The following is a 13017-nucleotide window of genomic DNA, read 5'->3' as shown; positions in this document are numbered from 1 at the left end:
TCACTCACTATGCTTACTTATCTGCAGTTGCCTGTGACGCCACTTCTGTGGCTGAGGAAGGCTCGCTGTGTGCACAGCACACTTCCTCACCCCTTCTTCTCTTGCCTCCTAGCTTAGCTGTTGGCAGCAGTCTGTGTGGTGTGCCACCTTAGAGTCTTTCTGGCAGATACCGTTTCAGAACAAGGTTATTTAGCATGTCTGTTTTCAGTTTTTTTTTTTTTTAAAAACATATTTTTAGGCATGGATTAAACACATTAGTGATTATCTCTGAGTCACCAATAATGTATCAGTATCAAATTAAGGAAAGAATGTTCCCTTAGTGTGATTTAACCAAGAGTGGTCCAGATGTGGATTCTCTGCTTTATGTTCCCTGAGTCTTCTGTTCTCTGTTGTGTGATCTGAATCTGTGCCTGCCTGAAGGCTGTCTTGCTAATATGTCCCTGTGTCTGTGTCTTCTGTGTCTGTCAGTTGTATGAGCTGTGTCCATCCTTAAACAAAGGACTTCACTGGTCTTTCTTCAACAGCACAGAAAGCATTACATGGGAAGGAATGGGATACTTTACAGAAATCTTTAGCAAAGGTTTACAAGGAATTACATCACTAGCTCCAACTGATGGAGACAGTAAACAGTGCTGTGAACATTGTTTAGCAACCAGTATACATACATGTTGCATTCAACCTTTTTGGTCTATTTTAGAAAGTTGCTTTCAATCTCTGTACTTGCTGCATTCAGCAAATGATACACATGCTTCATTCTGAGACAGGGGCATGGACAGGTATATAATTTAAGATTATAGCTATGCATTAGTTTAGATTATAAAAGTCCAAGGCAAGTGGGATGGTTGTTACATTGTTTCCTTAAAGGCAGGCTAAACAGCTTGAGCACAGTAGGCTATCAGTCAAGACATAAGTGACCTCAGGTTGTATTATTAATTCTGATTATGTAGTCTAGCAAAAGTCCCAGACTCTTAAAATACAAGAAATATTTTCAGGATCTTGGGATGGTTTTATTTGTTGTTATTGTTTTTTTTTTCAGGATCTTGGAATGGTTTTATTTGTTGTTACTGTTTTTTTTTTTTTCAGGATCTTGGAATGGTTTTATTTGTTGTTATTGTTTTTTTTTTTTTACATCACTGTACATTTTATTTTTTTAATTGGATATTTTATTTATTTACACTTCAAATGTTATCCTCTTTCAAACTTTTTCCTCTGCAAACCCCCTACCCCATCCCCCCTTACCCTGCTTCTATAAGGATGCTCACCCACCTACCCACAAACTCCCATCTCACCACCGTAGCATTCCTCTACACTGGAGCCTTCACAGGACCAAGGGCCTCTTCCATCACTGATGCCAGATAAGGCCCCTTCAGCTCCTTCAGTCCTTCCCCTAACTCCTCCATTGGGGTCCCTGTGCTCAGTCTGATGGTTGGCTGTGAGCATCTACTTCTGTATTGGTCAGGATCTGGTAGAGCCTCTCAGGAGACAGCTGTCTGTATCAGGCTTCTGTCAGCAAGCATTTCTTGGCATCAGCTATAGTGTCTGGGTTTGGTGTCTGCATGTGGGATGGATCCCCAGATGGGGCAGTCTCTGGATGGCCTTTCCTTTGGTCTCTGCTCCATTCTTTGTCCCTGTGTTTCCTTTAGTCAGGAGCAATTCTGGGTTAAAATTTTAGAAATAGGTGGGTGACCCCATCCCTCATGGGGTGTGGTGGGGGCATGCCTAACCTCTGGATATGGTCTTGACAGGTTCTCCCTCCCCTTTGTGGGGTATTTCAGCTAATGTCATCCCCGTGAGGTCCTGGGAGGCTTTTTCTTTCCTGGCGTCTGGGACTTTCTGGTTGCTACCCCCCAGTTCTCATCCCCGATTGCTACACACCTCTGTTCCATTTCCTGGCCCTCTGTACATCTCCTTCCATACCTGATTCTTCCCTCTTTTCCCCTCCCCCTCTTTCCTTCCTTCCAAGTCCCTCCCACCCTCTACTTCCCTTGATTATTTTGTTCCCCATCTAAGTAGGACTGAAGCATCCATTCTTTGGTCTTCCTTCCTCTTGAGCTTCATGTGGTCCATGAGCTGTATTGTGGGTATTCCACACTCTTTGCCTAATATCCACTTACCAGTGAGTACATACTATATGTGTTCTTTTGTGACTGAGTTACCTTACTCTGGATGATATTTTCTAGATCTATTTATTTGCCTGCAAATTTCATGAAGTCATTGGTTTTTAATAACTGAGTAGTATTCCATTGTATAAATGTACCATATTTTCTGTATCCATTCCTCTGTTGAGGGACATTTGTGTTGTTTCATAACTTCTGCTAGTTTCACTGTGTCTCTGTTTAGTTTCTGTTTCCATGACCTGCATAAGTGAGAGTGGGGTGTTGAAGTCTCCCACTATTATTGTGTGAGGTACAATGTGTGCTTTGAGCTTTAGTAAAGTTTCCTTTATGAATATGGGTGCTCTTGCTTTTGGAGCATAGATGTTCAGAATTGAGAGTTCATCTTTGTAGATTTTTCCTTTGATGAGTATGAAGTGTCCTTTCTTACCTTTTTTGGTAACTTTTTGTTGAAAGTTGATTTTATTTGATATTGGAATGGCTACTGCACCTTGTTTCTTGGGACCATTTGCTTGGAAAATTGTTTTCCAGCCTTTTACTCTGAATTAGTGTCTGTCTTTGACACTGAGTGTGTTTCCTGTATGCAGAAAAATGCTGGGTCCTGTTTATGTATCCCGTCTGTTAGTCTACGTCTTTTTATTGGGGAATTGAGTCCATTGATGTTAAGAGATATTAGGGAATAGTGATTGTCGATTTCTGTTATTTTTGTTGTTAGAGGTGGAATTATGTTTGTGTGGCCATTTTCTTTTGGTTTATTGAAAGAAGATTACTTTCTTGCTTTTCTTAGGGTGTAGTTTCCCTCCTTGTGTTGTAGTTTTCCCTCTATTATCCTTTGTAGGGTTGGATTTGTGGAAAGATACTGTGTAAATTTGGTTTTGTCATGGAATATCTTGGTTTTTCTATCTATGTTAATTGCAAGTTTTGCTGGGTATAGTACCCTGGGCTGGAATTTGTGTTCTCTTAGGGTCTGTATGACATCTGCCCAGGATCTTCTAGCTTTCATAGTGTCTGGTGAGAAGTCTGGTGTAATTCTGATAGATCTGTCTTTATATATTATTTGATTTTTTTCCTTTACTGTTTTTAATATTCTTTCTTTGTTTTGTACATTTGATGTTTTGATTATTATGTGACAAGTGGAATTTCTTTTCTGGTCTAGTCTATTTGGTGTTCTATAGGCTTCTTGTATCTTCATGGTCATCTCTTTCTTTAGATTAGGGAAGTTTTCTTCTATAATCTTGTTGAAGATATTTATTGGCCCTTTAAGTTGGGAATCTTCACTCTCTTCTATACCTGTTATCCTTAGGTTTGGTCTTCTCATTGTGTCCTGGATTTTCTGGATGTTTTGGGTTAGGAGCTTTTTGCATTTTATATTTTCTTTGACAGTTGTGTCAATGTTTTCCATGGCATCTTCTGCACCTGAGATTCTCTCTTCTATCTCTTGTATTCTGTTGGTGATGCTTGCATTATGACTCCTAATCTCTTTTCTAGGTTTTCTATTTCCAGGGTAGTCTCCCTTTGTGATTTCTTTATTGTTTCTATTTCCATTTTTAGATCCTGGATGGTTTTGTTCAATTCCTTCACCTTTTTGTGTTTTCTTATAATTCTTTAAGGGATTTTTTTTTGTGTTTCCTCTTTAAGAGCTTTTACCTGTTTACCTGTGTTCTCCTATATTTCTTTAAGGATGTTATTTATGTCCTTATTAAAGTCTTCCATCATAATTGTGAGATGTGCTTTTAAGCAGAGTCTTGTTTTTACGGTGTGTTGGGGTAACCAGGGCCTGCTGTTGTGGGAGAACTGGGTTCTGATGATGTCAAGTAGTCTTCATTTCTGTTGTTTATGTTTTTGCTCTTGCTTCTCAACATCTGGTTATCTCTGGTGTTAGCTGGTCTTTCTGTCTCTGATTATGGCTTGTCCCTCCTTCAAGCCTGTGTGTCAGCACTCCTGGGAGACAGGTTATCTCCAAGAAGAATTTGGGTATGGAAAGCTGTGGCACAGGGTCAGCTCTGGGGCGCAGACGGAAACCGGAAGGGTTGTTTGTTGTTTTTGTTTTTGATACAGACTTATTTGTCTCTTGGGTGGCCTGGAACTTGGAGATCTGCCTGCCTCTGCCTTCTAGAGTACTAGGATTAAAGGCACTATTTTGCTATCAAGGGAAGGCAGTTTTTAGTTTACTGCAGAAGTTCTACTGGGTTCCCTAATAACAGAACTGGTTCACCTTCCTACAGCAGTAGCAGATAAAGCTTCTTGTCTACATCCTTCTGAACTTTTTATTTTATTTTACTTTTTCTCAGAACTCAGATTTTTTAGGTTGTATAGAGCAGTTACTTTTCCCCGTGGAGTTGTAAGAAAGACACCTTTAACCATGTGCTTGAGCAAGCTACCAAGGAAATAAATTGAAGACCAAAGTTCCCCGGGTGAGCAGGTAGTTTAAATTGTTACACAGTATCTACTCACAAATTTATGATAGAGAAATTTGATTAAATGAGTGAAGCAAAGAAAGTTACCTTTTGATTACAAACCTAAAGGAAAATTAAGACCATCTTCAGCTGTGGGAGTGTCTACTTCCTTATTTCTTTATTTACTGTGTTCTTGTACTTTGAACTGGGAACAAAATCTTAATCTATTTTAATAAATTTTGTGTGCTCAATATTGTCTGCTCCCCTTCTTTTGTGTGTGTGTGTGTGTGTGTGTGTGTGTGTGTGTGTGTATGCATAGGTAGGTAATGTGGGTGCACGTGTGTCTCTGGCTGGTGTATGGACGACTGTCCTGGGTGTTGTTCCTCTGGCATTTTCTACCCTTTTCCTTTCTTTCTTTCTTTCTTTTTTTTTTTTTTTTTTTTTTGGTTGGGGGCGGGGGAGAGTAGGGGAGTAGGGTGGACATGTAGTCTTTCACAGGGTAGTACCTTACTGAATAGGCAAGGCTGGCTGCCCAGCAAGCCCCAGGGATCTACCTGTCTACAAATACACACCGCTACACCTGGCCCTCATTTTAAACATGGGTTCTGGGACTTGAATTCAGATTCCTGTGCTTGTACAGTAGGTACTTCACCAACTACAGTGTCTCCCCAGCCCTCGATCTCTTTTCTTAGGCCTTGTCTGTCTTCCACCCTTCTCTTTGTATCTTCTTTGCGTATGTAGACAGTGTAGCTGCATTTCCTGGACAGGCGCTGTTTTTTCGGTATGTCAGGGGCTATGTGGTAGTGTTCTCTGCTGACAGGGCACTTGTCATTTGCTGCAGCCATGTGTCCCATGAATCTTTGTGGATGATAACAAAGATCTAACAGATTGAGAACTATCATTCTTGGGCTGGAAGTATAGCTTAGTTGGTAAAATGCTTGGCATAAAGTGACCTGGTAATAAAATGTAATCTCAGTCTGAAGGCAGAGGCAGAAGTTCAAGGTCATCTTCAGGGACATACAAGTTTGCAGATAATCTTGACTATGTGAGATACTGCTTCATATAATAATAATAATGATAATGATGATGATGATGATGATGACAAAACCACCCAACAGCCAGCACTGTTCTTGGACAGACTCCAGCAGGGAGTGGCGGCCTGGGGAGCTTTACTTGCTCACTTGCTCACTCATTACATTTGGATGACTCTGTTCTCCTCCTGTTTCCTAGCCACTTCCTGAGAAGTTTGTGGTGAAGGGTGTCGTGGATCGCTTTTCAGAAGAGTTTGTGGAGACCAGAAGAAAAGCGTTGGACAAATTCCTAAAACGGATTACAGATCACCCCGTGCTGTCTTTCAATGAACACTTCAGTGTGTTCCTCACTGCTAAGGTACAGACAGGATTCTCGTGTGCTCCTGCACATGCTCGTCCTCCCTCCGGCTCCTTCCTTCTCAAACACTGCTTTGCTCTTTTATGAGACATCTCCACGAGTGGCCCTCTGAGGTGGGCATCATAAAAGCCCTCTACTTTCTGGTGCCCATTGCATTGGCACAGTTTGATTTAGAATTCAGCAGGAGAATAGGCTGCACCTGCCCCCCCCCGTCCCCCTCAGCAGCAATGAAAGTCAGTATCTCACCTGCCTAAAGCACAAGCATCCATTAAACACTTCTTGGCAGAGTTAGTAGGTTGGCAGGCTTACCAACAATAGGCACAGAATAGAAAGAATACCAAGTGTTTGCTAAGAATGTTCTTCAGGGCTGCCAAGATGGTTCAGTGGGTCAGGTATTCACTACAAAGGCTTTAGGAGCCAAGTCCTCTCTTCAGGACCCATGTAAAGGTGAAAAGATTCAGTTCAACAAGGTTGTCCTCTGACCTCCACATGCCTGACACCTACACACCAAGGTGTCCTTGTGCCCACAGAGTACTAAGGAACCAGGAATATTAAACACAAAGGAGCCTCTCTTCAAAAGAGGGATTACCTGTTTTTCAGCCAAAAGGATGGGAGTGGACATTGTGAGCCATCTGGTGATTTTCTTTCTGTCTGTAGTGGTAGACCTCTTCCACCTTTTGCTGTAGAGCCAGACCCACCCAAGTCACCCAAAAATGTGTATCCCAGACTCTTTGCTCACTAGACTGTTAATCTTCAGTTCCCAGTTAATAGAACCGATTCCTAGGGGAGATGTCACATGTACTTTCTGGTCTCTATGCTATGTTGGTCAGAGACCACAGCAGATTCTAAGCTTTCTAACTACAGAACCCACCTCATGGCACTTGGACTTTGTTAAGTAGTGTTTGTGTAGTCACGCCTTAAGCTTTATTGTACACCTGGAACTGGAATGACTGTTTTCAGGAAACTTTTTCCCAAACTGTACTGTGTTTTAAATGTGCCGACAATGAATGACCTGGCATCAGACTCCCCAAGTTTGATTCAGGTTGATGATGTCAGTGTGAGCCGAATTCTTTTTCTCACCTCTTCATGGTCATTCCCCTGCCTGAGTACCTGCAGAGTGGCATTCAAGAACCTTGAAAGGAACCAGCTTCATTTTTCAGACAAGGAAACTGAAGTTCAGAGAGATTAAACTTGTTCAGTTGACATCAGTAGGACTTGAAGTTGGGCCCTGTGGCTCTTAAGGCCTCCCTTTCCAGCTGTAGCACAAGGCCTGGCCATTGCTTGCCAATACTCTGTTCCTCTTAGGTGTGTTTTCCAGTCATTTGCCAGAAAAACATTTGGCTTCCAGTGTGTTGCTAGAGACTGTTGGAGCTCAAGTTGCTTGTTCACTGGCTTTGTGCTTCACTTGCTATTGGCAGAACTGGCCTGAAATCCAAGGCAGTCCACTCATACTGTGCAGAAATGGGTCACATGTTCAGACCCTCAGGCAGCTTAACTTCTCCCTAGTTAACCCATTTAGTTTCAGATCCATGCATTCAAGCCATATAATGTGCTCTAATGACAAAAGTGTTGAAGTCTAGGTCCTTTTTTTTTTTTCTTGGTTAAAATTACAAGAAAAACAGACATGTGTACAGATAGCAGCTGCTGACATTTGAGGCTCCCAGAAGATTCTGTTCTCCACTCATGGAAACTACCTGGCAGGGTCCAAACAGGTTTTGTTTTTAGCTTCAGTTGAAGGCTGCCAATGCACTAGCCCCCCCTACAGGTTGAGCCTGTTTAAATGTTAGCACTTCTCAGAATACTGATACTTGGGTGTGGTTCTTCCAAGTTTCTTGTTTTCCCAGAGTGCTAGTTGGCTCTGAGGTTGCAGGTCCTTTGTTCTGAAGCCCTAGGCTGCCCTAATTACTGAATGAAGTAGGAGAGGGCTGTGGCTTGGATTCCTGGTCATTAGGAATCTTCGTGAAGAATTAGTGGGAGAGTGTGTGTATCTTGGAGAGAGATGAATTGAGAGTTCTGGGCTAAACAGTATGACAAAGATTTTTTTTTTTTTTTTTTTTTAAGATGTGTAATAAGGTCTTTCAGTGTCTGCATCAAAATCCAGTTCCATGTAAGGGAATGTGAGAGAGTAGTCCATAAATCAAGGAGTTCTACCTGGGCTTGGGGTGGTGAACATGTTTAATTTCAGCACTTGGGAGGTGGAGGCAGAAAGATTAGGAATTCATCCTTAGCTATATAGTGAATTGAAGGCCAGCCTGAGCTCCATGAACCCCTGTCTGAAGAAACAGAACTTTCTGTTCTTAGAAAGCTGCAGCTCTACAGTCATGAGACAGTAGCTGTTTCTCCCCACTAACTCTCCCTGTTCTCCTTCTACACACTGTTGTGTGACCTTCCCTGAAGTGAGAGGTCAACAAACATCTATTATTTCCCAAGCAGGAGACCAATGACAGACTAACATAATGATTCCTCCAGAGCTGATCCAGTGAATATGTTTGGTTTTATCTATAGTCCCCAGGGAAGGGGTTACTTACAGGAGCATGTGTGACTGAAACAGTCTTACCCCAGTGTAGGCCATGACTTCCTTGTAGTTGTACAGATGAATACCCCCTCCTATCAGCTTCTGTGCTATATGTAAACTCACTCTTACTACAAAGGAGAGTTACATACAGTTGTCAGGGGGGTCTAGGAAGGAATGGCTAGAGTCTCAGGTAAGGGTCTTCCTCCTATGAGTAGCAGTAGGCCTGATCTTGACAAGGGTCCCTTGGGTAGTCATAGCTGCTAGATTCAGGCACTAAGCTGGGAAGGGAAGTATTTTATAGCATGCAGTGAGGCCAAGATCCTAGATGAAGCACTTATAAGCAGCATTTGCAAGATAGCTCTCTTGGTGATGGCATGCCCTCATCCCAAACTCCCCAAGAAGAAGCCAGTGGTTCTGGGAGAGTATAAGAAAGCTCAGTGGGAACTTATGGGAAGGAATGGGAGCAGGAGGCTTGTTTCCCAGACAGGGGTGCTGTATATGCATTTGTTTGTTGCTGTTTTGAGATAGGGACTGTGGTGGTTGGAATAAGAGAATTCCCCCCATAGTTCATAGATTTGAATGCTTAGTCATTAGAGAATGGCACAATCTGAAAAGGATTGGGAGGTGTGGCCTTGTTGGAGGAAGTGTGTCACTTGAGGTAGGCTTTGACATTTCAAAAGCCCACACCAGGCTAAGTGTCTGTCTCCCAACTCCCACCAGTGGATCACAATCAGGATCTGTCTGTATGTCTGTCTTTTCCAGTGGATCAGGATGTAGTTCTCAGCTGCTTCTAAAGCACTGTGCATGTCACTGTGCTCCTTGCTATGACAATACTGGTCTACACCTCAGAAACTTCAAGCAAGCCCCAGTTGAATGCCTTTTTTTGTAAGAGTTGCTTTGGTCCTGGCGTCTCTTTACAACAACAGAACAGTGGTGATGGCAGGCCACACTCTGTAGCCCGCCCGAGCTAGAGTGTCTGATCCTTATTCTCAGCCTCCAGTGCTGGAATGATCCACATGCACCACCAGCTCAGCCCTGAGAGCTGCTTGTTTGTTTGTTTGTTTGTTTGGTGGGTTGATTTGAGGCACAGAGTCTTACTGTGTAAGCCAGGCTGGCCAGGAAATCACAGAGATTCACTCCCTCTACCTTCTCATGTAGTTAATGCCAATTGTAACCTCGTGTTTTTCCACCTGTCAACTTTGTTCCCAGAAATTGTGACTCTGAGACTTACTATTTCATGAATAAATGCCTCGGCCAAACCTTTGCTTGTTTCCCGACTAGCTCTTAGCATAATTTCATATTTATTCTGAGTCTTGCCATGTGGCTGGTTACCTGGTCCTCAGTTTCATGTGACTGTCTTCTGTGTCTGGAGCAAATCTTTCCACACCTATCTCTGGTCCCAGAAATCCTCTCTGTGTACTGGAATTTCCACCTCCCTATTTCCTGCCTAAGCTAGTAGGTCATAGGCTGTTTTATTGACAGTTGGATGCTTCTACACATAGAACAAAAGATTCCCTCTACACCTGAGTGTTCGGACCAAAGGTGGGAGCCACCATGCTGTGTGCTTCCTCTTTGAAAATTCAGGTGCAAGAGGTTTAAAGGCCCAATCCATTGCCCACCTTTGCCTTGACCCACAGGAAATTCTGATTTAAAACTTGTCTACAGTGTCAGTGTGCAGTCAGTTTGCCTCTGTGGCTTCTCCACTGCCTCCCCTCACCCTCCTGTGGCTGTAGTTCAGTCTGAGTGAGGAATGACCCTTAGGCATTTAATTTTGTCCTAAAGACAGCATGGGGTGTTTTTGCCAGAGGTTTTAAAATTGTGTTAGAAAGAGTGTTGCATTTAAAGACAGCAGTATTTCACTAGAATAGTGGTTCTCAACCTTCCTAGTGCTGGGACTCTTTAATACAGTTTATGTTGTAGAGAAGTCCCAACCAAAAACGACTTTCGCTGCTACTTCATAACTGTAATTTTGCTGGTGTTATGACTTGTTATGTAATATCTGATATGCAGGACCCCTGTCAAAAGTTCGTTTGACACCCCTCCCAAGGGCTCATAACCCACAGGTTGAGAGCCACTGGACTGGAGGGTCTGGGACCCAGCCAAGTTGACAGGGAATCTGGGCATGAGCATGTGGATGTGAGCCTGGGGGATGGGGAGTCTACTGTAGAATGCTCTCCTTCAAGCATATCAGCTACCATCTTGTCACAGTAGCTGTGACTTTTTGCAAGAGTGGGGCTGGTGACTACTGATATTCCATCATAGGGCCTGTTGGACCCTCACTTCATCTCGCCACTCCCCCTTTTACTTCACAGATAGCTGTATATAATTCTTCCCAATTGCATGTGGTCACATGGCCTTGGGAGATGCTAGTGTATATAGACTCTGGACATTTAGTCAAGATCTATCTTTGCAGCTTTGGGGAAATTGTCAGCCATACTGGGGTGAGACTTTCTTGTCTCGAGGCATGGCTCCTTGATTTGGACTTTAGACTTGTACTTTGGTTTGCCCTAAAGGGTAGGCAGATGTTCGACCTCTACAGGAAGAGTTCCCACAGTGGGGCTATGATGTGTATGTGGTCCTCACAGTTCCTGCTTTCTGGTTCTTCATCTCCAATGAGACACTGCCTTTGGAAGCCGGTTGGTTCCCTTAGCCCAGGCTGTGTGACTTAGAGGTTGTGTTGTTGTCTGCAGGACCTGAATGCCTACAAGAAGCAGGGGATAGCATTGCTGACCAGAGTAGGTGAGTCAGTCAAGCATGTCACTGGAGGCTATAAGCTGAGGAGTCGGCCTCTGGAGTTTGCAGCCATCGGTGACTACTTAGACACTTTTGCACTCAAACTGGGAACCATCGATCGGATAGCCCAGCGGATCATCAAAGAAGAAATAGGTGAGCCCTTTGTTGAGATTGATGGTGCCCAGAGTGGTGGGAATGGCATGCATTATGCTGGCCTGAAACAACCTGAAGACATTCTGCAGTGACAGAACCAGGCCTTATTCTGCTTAAAACCCAGATACAAAGAGGGAGGGGCTGGTGGTGTCTGGAATGTGTTTTGCACTCAGTCCTTAGACTTGCACTCAGTGTGGTGTTGGCTGTTTCCATGCCCTCATCCACAGGGCCAATGATTACAGAAATAAACGTAGCCTAGAGATGGCTCGGAAGAAGAGTGTGCGCCTGCACTTGCCAAGGTTAGGAGCCATCGAGCTTTTGAATTTAGTGTTTCATCCCTGCCCCGCCTCACTTCACATCCACTCCTCTGAGCTGGGGAGTTGCTCACATCTGAGGCTGTCCCTGTCACCACTGCCTGTCTCCCCCCTCCTGTCATGGTCACCTGATTAACCTTGTCCCCTTACACAGGTGTAGGCAGACACCTGAACAATATAATGGTGCTGAGACAGGAAGTACAGCACACAGGCCTATTCAGTTAAACAACGGCAGCCATATCCTGTCAAATGACAGGAGCCCTGAGACAAATGGAGGGCTGGGTGAAGAAATCATTTTTTTTTTTTTTCCTTATTCCCCGAAACCACTGATAGGACCACTGAGTGAGGGAGCAAGTCACCTCTATGAGACCACATCTCTTTCAGTAGCATGTCCCCTGTAAGACCATTGGTTTTCCATTGTGACTGACTTTTTTCTTTTAAAAAAAGCCCCCACTCTGGAGTACTAGAGATATGACTCAGGTTAAGAACACTTGTTGCTCTTGAAAAAGACCTGAATTCAGTTCCTAGCACCTACATTGTGGCTCACAACCATCTATAACTCCAGTTCCAGGGGATATGAGGCCTCTGAATCTATATGAAAGTCTTCCCCATTGCTTTCCAAAACATTTCACTTGCAGCATCGTGAATGGGGGTAATTATTTCTGAAGAAGTTCGTTGGGTTTGCCTTTTAATCTTTTTCCCCCCATAAGGTATTTTGGTTCTGATTAACAAGAATCCTAGATGTGTATGTTAGTAGTAACTTACACTAGCTTTTAGATATTAAAAAATGTTAGAAGTATGTTACACTTAAAGGGGAGTGTGTCCAGGAAAGAGAAGAGCCGAGGCTGTGTGTCCTAGTTCAGAGAGGTCTGGGCTGTGGATCCCTGAGTCGGTCGCACCAGTGGGTGCTCCCTAGCTGGATTCCAATGGCTGTCTCTTCCTGTAGAGTACCTCGTAGAGCTGAGGGAATACGGGCCTGTGTATTCCACGTGGAGCGCCTTGGAAGGCGAGCTGGCAGAGCCGCTGGAGGGCGTGTCAGCCTGCATTGGGAACTGCTCCACAGCCTTGGAAGAGCTGACAGATGACATAACAGAAGAGTTTCTGCCTGTGCTCAGGGAATACAGTCTGTACTCTGACTCTATGAAGGTAAGCCGGCTTGCTTTTTTGGACACTCACCAAAAGCCTATGGATTATTGCTTGTTTGCATGTGATATACATCCCATCTTTGTAGTTGGGAAGACTAATACCAAGGTCATATAAATAGGACATATGGTGAGCAGAGACTGTGAATTAAGTGGAAGAACAGGTTGGAAGAAATTTTCTCAGTGTTCTCCTACTGCTAAATTAAAACAGGAGTGGGATGCTGTGAAGGAAGATGGTCAGATAATTTAGGGAATTAAAAA

At 43.5% G+C, this 13017-nt stretch overlaps 1 protein-coding gene across 1 annotated transcript in view; it reads left to right on the top strand.

Annotated features, from left to right (window-relative positions):
- Snx30 (sorting nexin family member 30) overlaps positions 1-13017 on the top strand; it is a 97246-nt gene that overhangs the window by 66912 nt on the left and 17317 nt on the right. The window contains exons 4-6 of the mRNA XM_034503453.2: positions 5741-5899; positions 11105-11300; positions 12561-12760. Of these exons, the coding sequence (XP_034359344.1) occupies positions 5741-5899; positions 11105-11300; positions 12561-12760 (555 nt within the window). The remainder of the gene's footprint in view (positions 1-5740; positions 5900-11104; positions 11301-12560; positions 12761-13017) is intronic.

The sequence above is a fragment of the Arvicanthis niloticus genome, chromosome 5 (assembly GCF_011762505.2).
Source record: "Arvicanthis niloticus isolate mArvNil1 chromosome 5, mArvNil1.pat.X, whole genome shotgun sequence".
Lineage (NCBI taxonomy): Eukaryota > Metazoa > Chordata > Mammalia > Rodentia > Muridae > Arvicanthis > Arvicanthis niloticus.
This window is presented reverse-complemented; position numbering and strand designations above follow the sequence as displayed.